Raw genomic sequence first — 17,551 nt, 5'->3', positions numbered from 1 at the left:
TTTTGCCGTTACAAACAACATTGCTATCAGTATTCTTGTACCTTTTTCCCAGGGCACATGTGGAAGAGTTTCTCTGAGGTCTGTCTGTAGGACAGGAATTACTGGGTTGAAAATGGGAACCTAGTTAGTCTTTATATGCAGGTGTTTTCATTATTCCTCATCTCAGTAACGTTGATGTTGTCGTTCTTTTTAGTTCTGACTACTCTAGTAAATGGGAGATGCTCTTTCTTTGTGGTTTAAATTTGCATTTTCCTGATTGCACATGGAGCTGAGAATCTTTTCATTTGTTTATTGGCCTTTTGTCATTTCCCATTTTGTAAAAGGTCTATGCATTTCTTTTTCCCATTTTTCCACTGAGTTGTTTGTCCTTTACTTCTTTCTAACTTTTATTATAAAAATGTTCACATTTTCAGAAAAGTTCAAAGAGTAGTACAGTGAATTTCTCTATACCAGCCACCTAGATTACCCAATTATTAATATTTTATCATATATTTTACTCAATGATTTGAAAATAAATTACAGATATCATTATACCTCCCCCTAAATATTTCAGCATATGTCACCCAAGAACAAAGATATTCTCCTATGTAACCCAAATGCCATTATCACACCTAAATATTAACTTTTATAGCCCTTCCTGTATATATGGCCATCGTTTGTCATATTGTTTTTCTGGGAAATTGTATGCCAGTTTTCAAATAAACATGTTTACAGTGATTATGAACACATGAAACATACCCAGTATATGTTAGAAAAAACTTAAAACAACATATTTGTAAATTGAAAATTGCGTGCAGTTTGTTTTGATTTTAGTGACATCTTATGGACATGAAAAGTCCAAAGTTTTGCTGATAAAAACCAAATATTAAATATAGTGAAACAAAAATGCAATTCATTCTTTAAGAAGTAAATTTCTAATTTCATAGAAAAGCTGTTCTCCATTACCAGGGAAGGATGGCCCGACAGGCAGCCCCAAAAGCTCCTCTGGTGTTCTAGCAGCACGCTTATTCATCAGTACTTAAGGAATACTTTTGCAGTAATGACGTGCTTGTAAGGAAGCAGAACTTTAATTCAGTGGACAGATAAGTGCTACACTTTAAGAAGAATTAGGTGGCTACTACTGATTCCACCTTCTCCCAAATTTTGTGAAAGAAGGGCATTCTTCTCCTAACTCCAGATCATCTCGATCTTGACCCAGACCACAGTTTCCATAAAAAAATAACCTTATAAGTGGAACGTTGGTTTGCCACAGCATCTCACAAAGTCCATGGACCTGTATGTATGTTCAGATACATAATGTATACAATATTTGAACTATTTTATAGGCACTCCCTTCTCCTTCTGATTAGAGCTGCCCTCCTGAATGGGAGACTTGGGAGCTCTTTGAACATGTTTGCTTTTCACTGATACAGGAAAAGGAAGGCCACTTGGTGATTTTTGGATTGTGCCTTATTCTTCTTGAGGATTCCATTCTTTTCACTGCCTACAAATTAATCAGTTAAGGAGAACCATATGAGCATTTAAAAGAAGCAAAGGGAAACCTTTCTTAAGCATTATCTAAAGTTATTAGATCATCTTAAAATACTTCTGGTGCACATGGAATGAAATCAAACGGAAGTTTCACACAGTTCTTAAAAGTTAATGTTATGAATGTTAGCACACCAAACAATTCTAACAATTCACTAGTCTAATCTCTAGTATTCTGCCTTGTATTATTTATTTAAATCTTTTAAGGATTTGTTAGAAAAAAAAAGTTTAGAATGCTCTTCTTAAAGTTACACAGCTAATGTATGTTTCTCTCTTACTATTCAGTTGTGTCAGTCTATTTCAAATGTTAACTCTGCGTCGTTTAAATTTTACAGTCTTAATCGCACATTTATTCTTCATCTCACTCCTAGAATATCATTGTACAAAGCACTGAAGCTTTTGCGCCATGTTATATCTAGAATGCATGCCTCTTTTAAAAGGAATATTTACATATTATCATAAATTTGAACAACACACCTTGTTCCTCTCACAACTTCTTTACACTCAGTAGATTCTGTGGTAACTTACATATGATCCTCTGTCACATTAGCCCTTCAGAATTTCAGGGATGCTAAAAAAACGTTGAAGTAGGCATTTGGACATTTGTCCTTCAAGGCTGGAAACAAACATAAAGGCCAAAGCCAACCTTTGTTGCTTACTAAATTGGAACAGCTATTTTTCAAACGTTTCTCAAACCAAATCTTGTAAGGAGACCCAATATGTAAAAGCAGTGTTGCACTGGATGAAGGAGACCTTAGATTCCCTGACATAAACCTTTGAGTTTTCCCTTTGATTGAATTAGTTTGAATTTTATTTGGCCATTTAATTTAGCACCTAATATTATAAAAAAAAATCAAATAGGGTCAGAAATCTAAGTTGATAAATTTTTGTAAATAAACTCAATTCCTTTTTCTAAAAATTGTTTATTACTAAACTTTAACTTTTAAAAAAAGTTTTTAAGTTTGAAAGATATTAATTAACGTCTACCATCTCTTGATCAGGCAGTAGAGTTCCAATTTATATGTATTTGGTGCATATTGTAAAATGTAAAATGTTTCAATTAAAATTTTAAAATGACATATATCTATTTATTTGGATTAACAGAAATTTAGATAGAAATGATTGCACTGTATCCAGGATTTTAGGCTTTAATCATAGTATTGGCTTTTAATACCTAGTGCAGTTAAAAAAGATTTAATTGCTGGTTGGTTTTAATTAGAGACAGTGAAGAAGTGCTTCTAAGAATTATTAAATACAGTAGAGATTTGGCATAAGTTATTAAGGGAGAATAATTTTTCCCAGATTAGATGTTCATACCTTAGAGCTGAAAGAACACAATTGTCACCTGATTTGTGGTATTCTTTCTAATGTCCCTTGAAAGATCCTTTTTGAAGTAAAAATGTGTTTTGAATGGCGCAAAATGCTTTTTGCATATTTAAAGCTTAAACAACATTTAAAAAATAAATTCAGGTTTATTAGAAAGTTAAAGATTCCATTTTTCCTCCAAATAGGCGTCACAGAAAGAGCCTGAACAGGGAGTTAAATACCTTGTCGTGAGCTTTGACAAATCACTTAATCTTAACAAGCCTTAGCTTCTTCAACTCTAAGTGTCCGGTTGAAAGCTAATGTAATTTCAGCATTATTTGGGACTGTGTAGGTATCTTCTCACCCTCTTCATTTGTTCTTCAGGTTCATTTGCCCAACTGCCTTAGTAGCCCACCATGGGTCACTTTTGGGAACTTTAGTCACTTAATTTGCCAAATAGTCAAACTTTCCTTTTCAACCAGCTAACAGCAAGCTTCCCATTCCCAGATCTTTCCTTCCCACCCCTGGATTCCCTTACACGCTAATGAAGAAAACTCACCTGCTTTATCCTCTTTCCTTTACCCTTGCCTTATGTAAACTAGGAACTTCTCACTGAAAATTCTGTCACTCAAATTCAAGCTCTGCGTAGACTCTTATAATGTAATCTTCAGTTTTGAGATACTGTACTTATTTATACTTATTTTTTCAGTGGTGATTTTTTTCAAATAGATAACCTTCAAGAATCTTTTGAAGTTTGTTTTTCTATTACTAGAATAGGCACTTAATAAATGTTTCTGACTACTTGATTTTGTCATGTACAGTGACTGGTGAAAACTTACACGTTGACTTCTTAGGTTTTTTTTTTTTAGATGAACAGCCAGGCCTAGGGGTACTTTTCACTGGAAAATTAATCCAAAACATATATTTTGATTTTCAGATCATCTGTTGCATCAAGTATATGTGTACTCATAGTCGCTAGTCGCGGTTTAAATTTAGCTAGTTAAATGTGTTTGGAAAAAACCTTGGGTTAGTAGTTAAGCATAAGACCCTAGTATTCTTTTCTCTGAATTTGAAAAGAATAATCAATTATGATGTTTTACATTTGTTTCCAATTTACCTGTTGGTAAAACAAACCATTTTTCATCTATATGCATATGGTTTTCATTTTCTCTTTTATTTTTAAGGGAAAATTTGTATGAGATATTTAAAAGTGGTGAAGTGTAATTAATAGTACATTTTAATGAAATGTAATTATTGATCGGCAGAGAAAATAGGAGTAACAGTAGTTTGCCTTTAAAAGATGTGTCATTGTTACTGGCATCTTTATTGAATTCTCTTTTACCTTCCAGTGTTGAGATTTTCCAACTGTCCAGCCAGCTCTTTCGATGCTTAGATGTTATGTGAAAGAGAAACATAAATCTATTCAATGATTTTGATGTTGCACTGTGACTTGCTTTATATTTTTTGATGTGTTTTTTGGACTTTGATAAGCTTTATAAAAAACCAAGCTCACTTTTTCTTAAAGTCAAGAATTTTCATATAAAATCTTTTTTTTTTCTTTGTTCTTTTTAAATCTAGGTGACTGTGGAGATCATGTTGTCATAATGAACACAAGGCACATTGCATTTTCTGGAAACAAATGGGAACAAAAAGTATACTCCTCACATACTGGGTAAGATAATGCTTTTGTCAGGGAAGATAGGCAGTTGAATATATTACTTTAAGAATATTATTGGTCTTATTTAAAAGAAAAAAGGTTTTTTCGAAATTTAAGAAAATACCAATTTTGTTCATGCCACATGTATGATTTACTCAATCAAAAAAACTGCAATACTGTACCAAATACTCATGATTACCTGAGAATATTCGTTTTTCCTGGAAGCTTTTCATATAACCTCTCTGATCTAGATTCTTCTCATTTTTTAGTCAGTCTTCTCACTTCTTTCTTTCTGTTTCCTATAATTCATCTTGCTGCTGTTTCCAGAACCATCTTGAACTTCTAAAAGCACATGAGATGTTGAAAGAATGGTGAGTGAAATCCCAAGTTTGGAAGATACCTAAAATCTCCACAACATGGCTTTCAAGTTATAGGTCTGCCTATCTGAATAGTAGCTATCTCCTAGCTCATGAGGCAGCCCATTCATTCTGCCTTTGATGTGGTCTAAACTTTAGAAAGATCTCAATGCTCTTGAGTCGTCATCTGTTTTCCTCTAGCTTTCAGAATGGTCTTAGTCCTTTTTTGGACAGTGTAAAATTATATATCTTCCACATGACATCCTTCAGATAGTTTTGAGACAATGATCAGCAAGTACCCACTGATCTGTCTTTTCTCTAGACTAAACACCTGTAGTTCCTTCAAAGTTCTTTTTATGGCTTCCATTCAGATGTCTTATCTCCATTATACCTTGGTCACTGTTCTCTGGGTGCAATCACTGCTCATCAGTATCTTTCTTAACTAAATACACTCACCTGGCTGTGTTTTAGTGGTTTTCTGGTATAATGTGACTCCACCATCTTTAAGTTATGCAATCTTCTATTGTAGTAGAACTTTTCTTCAAGGCCATATCACTATGTGCTACATTGAGTTCACCATTAGCTAAAACTTATAGGTCTTTTTCAAACATGCTGCTGTTCAACCATGTATCCTCCTTCCTGTGTATTTTAGTTGCATTCTAATCAACTGTAGTACCTTAAGTTTACTCCATGTAAATTGTATCTCTGGCCTTCTAAGATCTTTTGAGATGTTGATTATGTCATGTAATGTGTCAGTTAACCCCTCAGTTTCAGGTCATGTACAAATTTAATTAAGCATACCTTCTTCAGTATCATGCAAGATATGATTAAAAATGTTGGCTTTTCATTCTTGATCAAAATTATTATTTTTTATTTCCAAGTGCACCTTCATCTTAGACAGGCAGACTTTGATATTCCCATCTGTTTCTTTTCCTCTCTTGCCCAAGTAGGTCTTAAATGCTTGGGATAACTTTTTTGCTTCCATTAGCCAGCCTTTGCCCATTCCTACACTTAAACACTTTTGTGAACTCTTTATTTAATGTAACAAAAATGAATTCACATCCATCTTTAGTAATTTTTACTGTTGGTAAATCTCTATATACAAACCAAGTTTTATAAAATTTACAGGTAATTGGGAAAGAAATATGAAAATACAAGATAACAATGTGATAAAACATAAAGTATTTTTTTCCTGGAGAGAAAGAATACAGGAATAGAAGTCTAGACAGGTGTTTCTTTTTTTGAGGCTGAAATTCCATGAAGCAAATGAAAGCATCAGTTTGAAAATTATCCATCTTTCTCAGCAAATTTCTAAATTTGCTTTCTTAAGTTTTATTCCTAAAACGTGGTTCTCTAAATCATCTTTAAAATGTTTTCAAGTCTTGTTGAAAGAAACTTATAAAAGGAATCATATTTAGGTAACCTTACATTTTTCTTGCAGAGTCTATTGCCTTTACATTTTATTTTTCCCTTCCTCAAAAATCATTACCATTCAGTGTAATAAAACCTTGCATCTGTATGTTGTTTTTGTTTTAAATTTCTTAAGCACTGTCACTTGACTGATAAAAATCTTGAGAGGTAGATGGGGCAGATATTATCATTTTCCTTATATGAGCAAACTCATATATAAAGAGATGAAATGAGTTGCCTAATATTATACTGGTAGCCACTGGCAAAACCTAGATTCCAGACCTGGATCTGGGGTATTCAAGTTATCAAGATGCCTCCAGTACTATCCCAAATATTTTTTTAATCTACATTTTATATATAATTTTGATCTGAACACAATGAAATATTTTATTACTTAGAACCAACATATGACTTCCTGTTAATAGGAAACAGGAGCACGACTTGTTTAGAGTATTAACTTGCCTTCAGAACCAAGTAGTCTACCACTGTTTTCTCCAAACCTGACCCCTAGCTTATTCACTTTGTCTGATTTGTCAGGGAATGTGAAACATTCTGGCACTTTGCTTTTTTTTTTTTAATTCAAGCAGTGATAAACTAAGCAGTGATAAAAATGTTTGACTGAATGAGTGAATGAATGAATGATGAATAACTTTAACTTCCAGTAGAAATATAATTAGCCAAGAAATTTTCTAAGGTGTGGAACTTTTTATGAAATAATGATTGCTAATTTGACCACTTAAGAGAATAGCATTTCAAATAGCATAGGTTACTGCTTAATTTTTAAGACATTGATGAACAGCATAGTTTCGAGAAACAAGTATAATTTCATAATAAAAATAGTTTTCATATTATAAAAGAATGTTCATTTCAAGAATACTGTACCATAGCCTACTCCCAATTTTAATGTCTTTGTTTCTTTTAATAGCTACCCAGGTGGATTTAGACAAGTAACAGCTGCTCAGCTTCACCAGAAGGATCCAGTGGCAGTAAGTTTATAGTATTTTTTATTATATCACACAAGTTTTGATAGGTATTATTTCGTTATCATTCAATTCTATATGTTTTTAATTAGTATGTTTTGCATTTAATCAAAGAATTTTGATGCTTTTCTTTTTAATTTCTTAACATCTGCATGATCACCTAGAATATGATATGATTGCTGAAAATGTTTGGGGGAGACAGATGTATGTTTGTATGTGTGTATATATGTTTATTTTCCATTATATCAAATATGCTAGGTATGTTGTTCCAATCTTAAATTCTCACTGACTTTTTCGTTGTTGTTGTTCACTTGATTTACTGATTACCTGAGTTATGTTAAAATCTCAGTTGTGGATTTATTAATTTTTCTTTGTAGTTCTGTCAGTTTTTTGTTTTTTTGTTCTGTATGTTTTGAAGATTTAGTGTTAGATGAATTAACTTAAGTTTGGGATTATAATCTTCTTAAGGAATTGATCAAGGTATATACTGACTCTCTTTATCTCCAATAATGCTTTTCAACTTGAGGTCTGTTCTTTTTATATATTAATATAGCTATATCAACCAATTTTTTAATTTTGTTTGCCTCATATTTCATTTTACAGTTTAATTTACTGAGCTAGATTTTATTTTCTTTTTTATCCCCTTCTTTCTTGCCTTCTTTTGGATTGACTGAGTTTGCTTATTAGAAGTCTAGGATTAATCAATATCTTTACTTTCCTCAAAATCAAATCAAGGCCCCTAGAAGATTATTAATACCTATTCTCCCTTTCAACCTGTATGTTTTCTCTGTTCAAGATTTTTAAAAACTCTTAAAATTCAGCATTCTTGTTATTGTCTTATACTGTTACTGATTCTTTATGGTCTTCTTTGCTTACGATCGCTTCTTGTAACTGGGATCAATGTCCTTCTCCTCGAAGAACTTCTTGTTGACATTCCTATCATAACATTCTGAATAGTGAACTCTCCTTTTCTGTCTCAAGCTATATTTTTGCCTTCATTCTTGAAAGATAGTTTTGCTTTTATATGCAATTCTAGGATTACCGATTTTTTTCTCTCAGCTTTTTGAAACTATGATTCACGTAGATTTTAGTGTCCGTTATTACTGTTGATATCAGATGTCACTTTAATTGTTTCTTTGTGTGTATTCTGTCTTTTCTTTCTGAATACTTTTAAGATCTTTTCGTCGACTTTGGTTTTTATATGTTTCTTTTTGGGCTTTGTCATTGTTTTGCTTGCGGATTGGTGTCTTCCGAAAATTCGTCAGCTCTTCTATGTATCTTCTAATATCGGCTCCCTTTATTCTCTGTCCTTTCCCTTTGGAAATCAGATTATACATACATATACAAATAACTTCAATTATTGTATTTTTTTCCTTTTCTTGAAGCTTTTACTGTTTGTTTCTTTTTCAAATTTGCTGGTCGGTTTTGACAGTCTTCTGTTCCCTTTGTCATACTTTGGTTCCCTCTTATATTTCTTTAAAGATATTAAACGTAATTCTTAGCATTTATGTCTGATTCTGATATTTGTGGTCTTTGTGGGTTTGCAATTTATTGTTTCTGTTCAGGATACTTGGAAAGTATATGTACCTTGGAACTTCATCTCTGGGAATTTTTGAGACCTACGTTAAAAATGAATTTCTTCAAAAAAGATTTACTTAGCTTCTGGCAGGTACATGGGGCCATATATACATATATACCTATATATATACCTATGTATATATATGGCATCCTAAGACCTCTTTAAGCTATACTTTCGACCCCTGGATTTTGGTCCCCATAAAAAGGGTGAATTTGGGGCCTTGTAAGGTCAGGTTCATAGTTTAGCAGTTATCTGTCAGGAAAGACTTTTGTTTTTTCATTTCCTCACTCAGCACCCTGAGTATTGCCTTTCTGTTGAGAAGCTGGGTTTATGAGGTCATCTTGATCCTACCTCCTAACCCCAAAGTCATAGTCCTGTAAAACCCAAGCCCTGCACTAAACTGATGCCCTCAAGGCCAATGCCAGCCCTAGGACTCTTTTGTCCTTTCTTTTACTTTTGGCCTCTAGTCAGTCCCATGCTTTTAAAGGATTTAAAAAGCAATACTGTTAACTTCACTAATGTTTATTATGTTATCATTAGAGTTATATACTGGGAGAAATTTCTAAACCAAATGCTTGTCCTCAGTATTGCTAAAAGCAGATCCTCCTTTTGCCATTTCACAGTTTTATCTTTTCTTCCTTAACTCTTGATAACCTAGTCTTTAAACTGTACTCCTAGATTTGGTAGCATTTTCCCCATTGGGACCTGTTTTAGTTTTTTACTTAAATGAGCAAAGTGTTAGACTGTGAAGACACTCCTTTTTACTTCCCTAAAATGGTGAATAAAAATAAATGTCTATTGTCAGGATGCAACCATTTGTTTGGTGTTGTACTGCCTATAATTTTCTTGGCTAAGGTGGTGGTGGGGAAGGGCATGTTTATTATTATAAGGTCTGACATGGCATTTAGACGTTACATGCTTTACTGTTTATTTTTACTTTTCATAATTATAAAAACATGCTCAGAAATTGCTTCTTAAGAAATATTTAATGTTCTGCTTTATAATTCATGTGTCTTTAGATTATCACGGGTCAAAATAAAATATCCTATTTTGACTATTAATATGGATTGCATATAATAGTAAAAAGTTGTTAGGGCTACTGGTAATATATACTACAACTTTTACAACAAATTATAGTTTTAATACTTATAAATATGTTTCAATGTTTTTAAAATTAGTTTCTAGTTTATTCAGGTATGCCAACTATACACTAGGAGGCAGTATAGTCCAACTTTTGATGTTAAGAATTTGGCTTTGGATAACATTTGTAGAAATTGTTTCCAATTATTTTTTATGAACAAAGATTGAAATGCATTGCAAAATGTTTGATGACGGCTTGGAAAATATTTAGAGTTAAATCCATTTGAATTTTTACCTCATTAAAAGATCTTAATTTTTTTTTTAAGTCAATTTTGATTGTGTTTCTAAAAAGACTGACATGTTAACGAAGAGGTCAGTTATCTTACTTCCAATTGAAACACTCAGTGTTTTTCTGGAACAGTAGGTCTTCTTCCAGCAGACATAATTTGCTTATCAGTACTTGGTATATGTGGCTTTTAGGAGAATTTGTTTCATGAAGCATCTTTCTGATTATTAGTACGATCTTGGAATATTACTTGTAAAGTACATTGATTAACATATTTAAATAGTAGGCTTTTAAATATTTCAATATATTTTTATAATTACATAGAAGATCACTAATTCTAAACTCAAATAAATATATTGATTCAGCCCTTTCCTTATATCCTTTCTCCCTCTGTCATACATTTTAGTTTCCTTAGGAGTCTCTGTGTTCTTGTATTTTTCTTCTAATATGGTTCCTTTCTTATGTTTATTCCCTCTCCTATAGTTTATAAAGATACTTTATGTGAAACAAATGTCACATGCCTGGGTTACACATTAGATGAGGAAAGTATTTAATACTTATTAACCTTACCTTGTTCTATCTTTCTCACTTTTTGAATTCCTTAGAGTTTATGCTTAAGTCTATACAGCTAGAATTACTTCATTGCATATGCAAGTTGTGTCACATTTATTTTTTGGGGTATGTATATTTGTATGTCTGTCATCCCCTTTTTCGCTCACCTGGCAGCTTGTAACCCTTTCATACTTTCCAGCTTTCTCTAATTTGAGTGTTATGTTTGCATTTTTTAATAGGGCATATTTTAAAAATACCAACTTGTTAATTCAAGTAAATACAACTAAATGTTTTTAAGAACATGAAAACCAAATGCCAAGTAACCCTGCTAATGCAACAAAATTGCTGTTAGGATGATATAATGACAGAAGATACAATGACTTGCTTATCCAGACAAGATGCTGAGTAGTCTTAACATTGTCACTTTCTACTAAAGACTTTTAAAACATTAAAAATTTTAAAGACTAATATCAGTGCTGCCCAAGAGAAATTTCTGCTATGATGGAAATGTTCTTTGTCTGACCACTTGAAATGTGGCTTATGTGATTCAGGAACTGAATTTCTAATTGCTTTTAATTTTAACAATGTAAGTCTGTATTTAAACAGTCTCCAGAACATAAAGTCTCAACAGCACTAACACAGAAAATAGATGGAAAATATATATGGGATGCCATTAGCTTTAGTACATAGTGAGGTAGTCTGATGTGATGAGAAAATAAAAAGATCAGGAAGTCCTCTTATAGTGCAATCCTATTCCAATGTGTATTGTTTTAATGGGTTTAGTTTCATACATGCCAAATGATATCCTTGAAATATGAGTACAGATGGAAAAAATCAGTTTGACTCTCCAAATGTCTCTTAGTTTTATGAAGCTTTTGCAGTATATTTGTATACACTGTATACCAGGAGGCCCCCAGGAAATTATGGAGCACAAGGTGACACTGCGTGCCTTTCTCTTGACAAAACATACATAAAATCACATTCAGGCCAACAGTGAGGATAACCTTAACAAGGGGAAAAGTAAATCATGAAAAGGTTAGTTTGCCGTCTTGGGAGTGGGTATGACAGGGAGAAGGGACTTTGTCTTCTTGAAAAGTTACAGAGAGAAACACATTATAGGTGTGTTTGCAAGTCCTGTATGTCTGTTCTGGGAGTAAACCTACCTGGATTGAATCCAGCACCACCACTTAATAGATACATGAAATTAGGGGGTGCGGTTCTGTAACCTCACTAAATTTGTTTCCTCATCTGTGAAGTTGGCCTTAGTATCGTAAACAAGATAACGAATGTAGTGCAGTGACCGCTGTACACACAGTAAGTTTTCAGTGAATGCTAGCCATTACCATTGTTACAGATTGGTGACTTACAGAGTCAGTCGCGTGACTGTATGGTCAGGCACAGTTTATGAATTGGAAACCTCCTGATCTCCCACCTGGAGGAAACGAGATTAAGCCTCCCTAGGATCTGCTCTAATCTGTATGTAATAGGTTATTATTTTTTTAATAAATTTTTTTAATTATTTATTTTTGCTGCCTTGGGCCTTCGTTGCGGTGCGCGGACTGCTCACTGCGGTGGCTTCTCTTGTTGTGGAGCACGGGCTCTAGGCACGCAGGCTTCAGTAGTTGCAGCACGTGGGCTTCAATAGTTGTGGCTCGCAGGTTCTAGAGAGCAGGCTCGGTAGTTGTGGCACACGGGCTTAGTTGCTCCACAACATGTGGGACCTTCCTGGGCCACGGATGGAACCCGTGTCCCCTGCACTGGCAGGCGGATTCGTAACCACTGCGCCACCAGGGAAGCCCTGTAATAGATTATTTGAGCCACAGGTTCTTGTATAAGCTTAAAGAATTTTTTCTTATTCTATCTAAAATTGACACACAAACAAGTTATCTGTTATCTCTTCCTTTTGTCCCTTTTCTAAATAAAAATAAACAGATTTGAAAGAAAATAGTAATGTACAAAACAATAAAAGTTACTTTTCTGTTACTGCCACATATATGCTTAGGTCTCAGTTTCATTTCTTTCGTATTCACATTGAATCTTAGCCCACTCGTTTTCATCACTATCTCTTATTGTGTTTATATCCCCAGCACATTTTTCTTATTGAGTCCCCCGTGTATCTGTTTTTCAGATTGTTAAACTAGCTATTTATGGCATGCTGCCAAAAAACCTTCACCGAAGAACTCTGATGCAGAGGTTGCATCTTTTCCCAGATGAAGTAAGTCACTGATGATACTTTCTTAAATTTTTTTAACATCTTTATTGGCGTATAATTGCTTTACAATAGTGTGTTAGTTTCTGCTTTATAAAAAAGTGAATCTGTTATACATATACATATATACCATATTTCTTCCCTCTTGCATCTCCCTCCCTCCCACCCTCCCTGTCCCACCCCTCTAGGTGGTCAAAGCACCGAGCTGATCTCCCCGTGCTGTGCGGCTGCTTCCCACTAGCTATCTGTTTTACATTTGGTAGTGTATATATGTCTATGCCACTCTCTCACTTCGTCCCAGCTTACCCTTCCCCCTCCCTGTGTCCTCAAGTCCATTCTCTAGTAGGTCTGCGTCTTTATTCCCGTCTTGCCCCTAGGTTCTTCATGACTCTTTTTTTTTTTTAGATTCTGTATATATGTGTTAGCATATGGTATTTGTTTTTCTCTTTGACTTACTTCACTCTGTATGACAGACTCTAGTTCCATCCACCTCACTACAAATAACTCAATTTTGTTTCTTTTTATGGCTGAGTAATATTCCATTGTATATATGCACCACATCTTCTTTATCCATTCATCTGTTGATGGACAGTTAGGTTGCTGCCATGTCCTGGCTATTGTAAATAGAGCTGCAGTGAACATTGTGGTACATGACTCTTTTGTACCACATGAATTATGGTTTTCTCAGGGTATATTCCCAGTAGTGGGATTGCTGGGTTGTATGGTAGTTCTATTTTTAGTTTTTTAAGGAACCTGCATACTGTTCTCCATAGTGGCTGTATCAATTTACATTCCCACCAACAATGCAAGAGGGTTCCCTTTTCTCCACACCCTCTCCAGCATTTATTGTTTGTAGATTCTTTGATGGTGGCCATTCTGACCCGTGTGAGATGATATCTCATTGCAGTTTTGATTTGCATTTCTCTAATGATTAATGATGTTGAGCATTCTTTCATGTGTGTGTTGGCAGTCTGTATATCTTCTTTGGAGAAATGTCTTTTTTGGTTTTCTGCCCATTTTTGGATTGGGTTGTTTGTTTTTTTGATATTGAGCTGCTTTCTTAAATTTTTAATTAAATGTTTTCTCATTTTAAAAATTGTTGTATTTTCAGTAATTTTATGTCAACTTCTGAAATATTTTTTGCATTTTATAGTGAATGCACTATAATAACAATTGCTTCTATCTTAAATCATAAAGTGAGCCATCATTGGACTAAAAACCAAAAGTCTGTAAGTTCTATATTTTCATTTTAATAACTGCTTTCTTTGGAAGAAGGAACTATGGTCTACTTTGTTCGGAATAAGAAATTATAATTAGAGCCCCTGTTAAATTGAGGGTACTCATAGATAATTTCATGAACTACAAAAAAGTATGAATTTAGTTTACTTTTTTTGTGACCTGTAGCTTCTATGAATCATAGATTAATAGCTCGGCTTTGGTTGCTAATTATTTCCCATGATTTAACTTGAGAATACTTATTCCTACTCAGAATTTGTTCAGCTAAAAAGTACTTGAAAATAAAAATAGACATTTTTATCCATAACTGTTGTACTGGTATAAGTACTTGGTTTTTCTCTCTGGTATAATATAATGAAACACTATAGAGGTTCTATAATAAAATAGTTGAGTCCAGGCCATGGAATCGGACTGCCTGAGTTTGAATACATGCCCCCACCATCTACTGACTTCATGGCCATTATTATCTCTGTTTTCTTATCTGTGAAATGGGCATAATAATAGTACCTACTTCGTAAGATTGCTGTAAGGGTTAGATGAGATAACATTCGTAGAGTACTTAGACCAGGCCCTGGAACAGTAAGTTCTAGTTGCTATCAATATTATGGGTTATAATTGTTGTCCTTATAGTTCCTACTAGAGGAATAAGGTAGAATTCATTCCAGGCTATAAAGTTATTCAACTGTTCAAGACACTTGTATGTTCTGTTGTTAGTTTAAATAATGCATGAGTAAATTATTCAGGCTTTTATTAAAGTGGCTAATTTATTACCTTTACTTTGCATGAATGAGTAGAATAATTTCCCACTATTCACTTTACCTCTGAGGTAACAAGTATGGGAGCAGTATCATTATATAAGGATAAATGACTTTGGGCATGAAATCACAAGAATTTTAAAACTCCTGTTTCTGATTATACTTTCACATGCTTTTAGGAACCATAATTTCTACAAGGAACAAAAAAATAGTAATGTTATTTTTACCAGTTATAAGGTAGATACATTTCAGCATAAATTACTTAAATAATTTCAGGCTATAAAATAAATGAGCCCATTTCTCCAAAAATGGATTGCTAGATTTTTTATTGTCATGACCATGGGGAAACAGGCACTCAGACATTGCTGGTAGCAGTACAAAATGGTGCAACCCACAAGGAATCGGGGAATTAGGTAACATTTAACAAAAACACATACATAAGGAGATTCATGCTTGATCCGGCTATCTTATTTATAGCAATTTACCCTGAAGATACACATATACAAGATTATTGTTTCCACATTATCTACAATAGTAAAGTAATAGAAATAAATAAATGCTTATTCATAGGAAATTGGCTAAATTATGCTATATCTATTCAGTTGAGTACTATGCAATTATAAAAAAGGAATGACAGATATCATTGTAATGATAAGTAATGCTTTCCAGGATGTACTGCTAAGTTTAAAAAAGCAAAGTGGAAAAGAATATAGATAGCATACTACCTTTTATATGCATTTATACATATGTATGTTTACATACACACATATATATTTATCTCTCTTCTTTTTGCGTAAAGAAACACAGGAAGAATAAATGAGAAAATGAAGTTGGTTACTTACTAGATGATGGACACAAAAAGATGAAAGGAGTAGGGAAGAGAATGAGATTTTTGGAGAATACCTTTTAGATTTTTTTTTTTTACTTTAACTTTTTTATCATGTTGAGGTTTTATATATTCAAAAAATAAAAGGACAATACCAATAGAAGTAAGCAGAAGTAGTGCACAGATTGTGTTTTCTAAGTGCTATTCCCTATTAAAGGAATGTGGTTCTTCTTAGAAATGTTGTTTCTAGGTCCGGAACAAAGAAGAAGGTTATTTTGGAGTGCACACATGCACAAGATTATTATTTCTGCATTGTTTATAATAGTAAAACAATAAGTAACAGAAAGTAAGACAGTGATCAAAACCCGATGGAGAAATATCAAGAGAACAGAGGAGGCAGCTTGAAGTGGTGCCCACTGACCAAATATGGACTGTGTGAGCCTTGAATGGTCATAATGGTGGATTACCTTGAACAGAAAACAAAAATCTATGAGCCCACAATGATAGTCCCAAAATTATTTTTAACTGATTATAATTTCCCTTCTTTCTGGAGAAGGAAAAGCTCTTCTTTAGAGAAGAATGTCATCTAAAAAATGTAGAAATAATACTGAATTAGAAAAGCCACCATTATCAGCATATTCTGTATCTATTGAGTAAAGCATTATAGAACAGGGTATTCACACAGTTTCAAAACATCATGTCACCAAGTACTTACTATTTAAAAAGAGAAAAGATACTTTTACGTTAAAGCCATCTGGTGAACCACCACTCATAACCAAGATATTAAATATATCATCAATATGGGACAAACTGACATCACGTGCCTCCTGCTATGAATGAAGCACTGAAGACCCAGCATAAACTATATAGTGTCCTGTCAGAAGTGTTTAACCTAAATCTAACGATGAGGAGAGAGTCCTACACATCCCAAAAAAGGACATTCTGCAACATAATTGGCCTGACCTCTTCAAAAATGTTAATTTCATAAAAGAGATAAAACAAGGAAACTCTTCAGATTAAAGGAAGCTAGACTAAATATATTATGTATGTTAACCAACATAATAACATAATAGCTGTAGCATGTGATCCTTGACCTTGGATTGGAAAAATTCAATTTGGGAAATTTGAATATACACTGTATATTAGAGTAAAAGGTGTTTCATCAATGTTAGTTTTCCTGAACATGAATTTGTAATGTGGTTACATCGGAGACAATTCTTATATTTAGGAAATATATATGCTGAAATATTTAGGGATGAAATATTTGCAGACTACTCTCAAATGGTGCAGTCAAAAAGAATGTTTTTGGTGTATGTGTTTATGAATAGATAAAAAGAGAGAAAGCAATCATGTCCAATTTGAACAGTCAGTGAATTTAGGTGAAGGTTAGATGAGTGTTCACTCATTTTGGCAACTTTTCGGTAGATTTGAAATTCCTTTAGAAATTGCAAAAAAGTGGGAGTTCCCTGGTGGTCCAGTGGTTAGGCCTCCACGCTTCCACTGCCTAGGGCCTGGGTTTGATCCCTGGTCAGGGAACTAAGATCCTTTAAGCTGCGTGGCATGGTCAAAAAAAAAAAAAGTATAAAGAGGAAAAATTTCAAAAAAGTAAATGATCACCTCACCCCTGTGTTTCTTTTTTCTACTTTTATTCTTTTCCTTATTTCCCTCTTAGGTTCACCACCTGCTCTGTGCAGAGGACATAAACGCATAAAAAGAAAGTTTTTCTGGTTTCATGTGTAATGCCTAATCAGCATCTTTAATTCCTAACTTTGCATTGATTTTGTCCATTCTTT

General features: G+C 33.6%; 1 protein-coding gene across 2 annotated transcripts in view; it reads left to right on the top strand.

The window, feature by feature from the left end:
• The window catches only part of MRPL13 (mitochondrial ribosomal protein L13), a 35,500-nt gene that overhangs the window by 4,257 nt on the left and 13,692 nt on the right, over positions 1 to 17,551 (top strand). The window contains exons 3-5 of one of the 2 annotated variants that reach the window (XM_060127626.1): positions 4,411 to 4,504; positions 7,181 to 7,241; positions 12,861 to 12,947. In XM_060127626.1, the coding sequence (XP_059983609.1) occupies positions 4,411 to 4,504; positions 7,181 to 7,241; positions 12,861 to 12,947 (242 nt within the window). The remainder of the gene's footprint in view (positions 1 to 4,410; positions 4,505 to 7,180; positions 7,242 to 12,860; positions 12,948 to 17,551) is intronic. The other variant, XM_060127627.1, reaches the window with a different exon arrangement.

This window comes from Lagenorhynchus albirostris, chromosome 17 (genome assembly GCF_949774975.1).
Source record: "Lagenorhynchus albirostris chromosome 17, mLagAlb1.1, whole genome shotgun sequence".
In the NCBI taxonomy this organism is placed as follows: Eukaryota; Metazoa; Chordata; class Mammalia; order Artiodactyla; family Delphinidae; genus Lagenorhynchus; species Lagenorhynchus albirostris.
The sequence above is the reverse complement of the archived record's forward strand: the minus strand, read 5'-3'. Positions and strand labels throughout refer to the sequence as shown.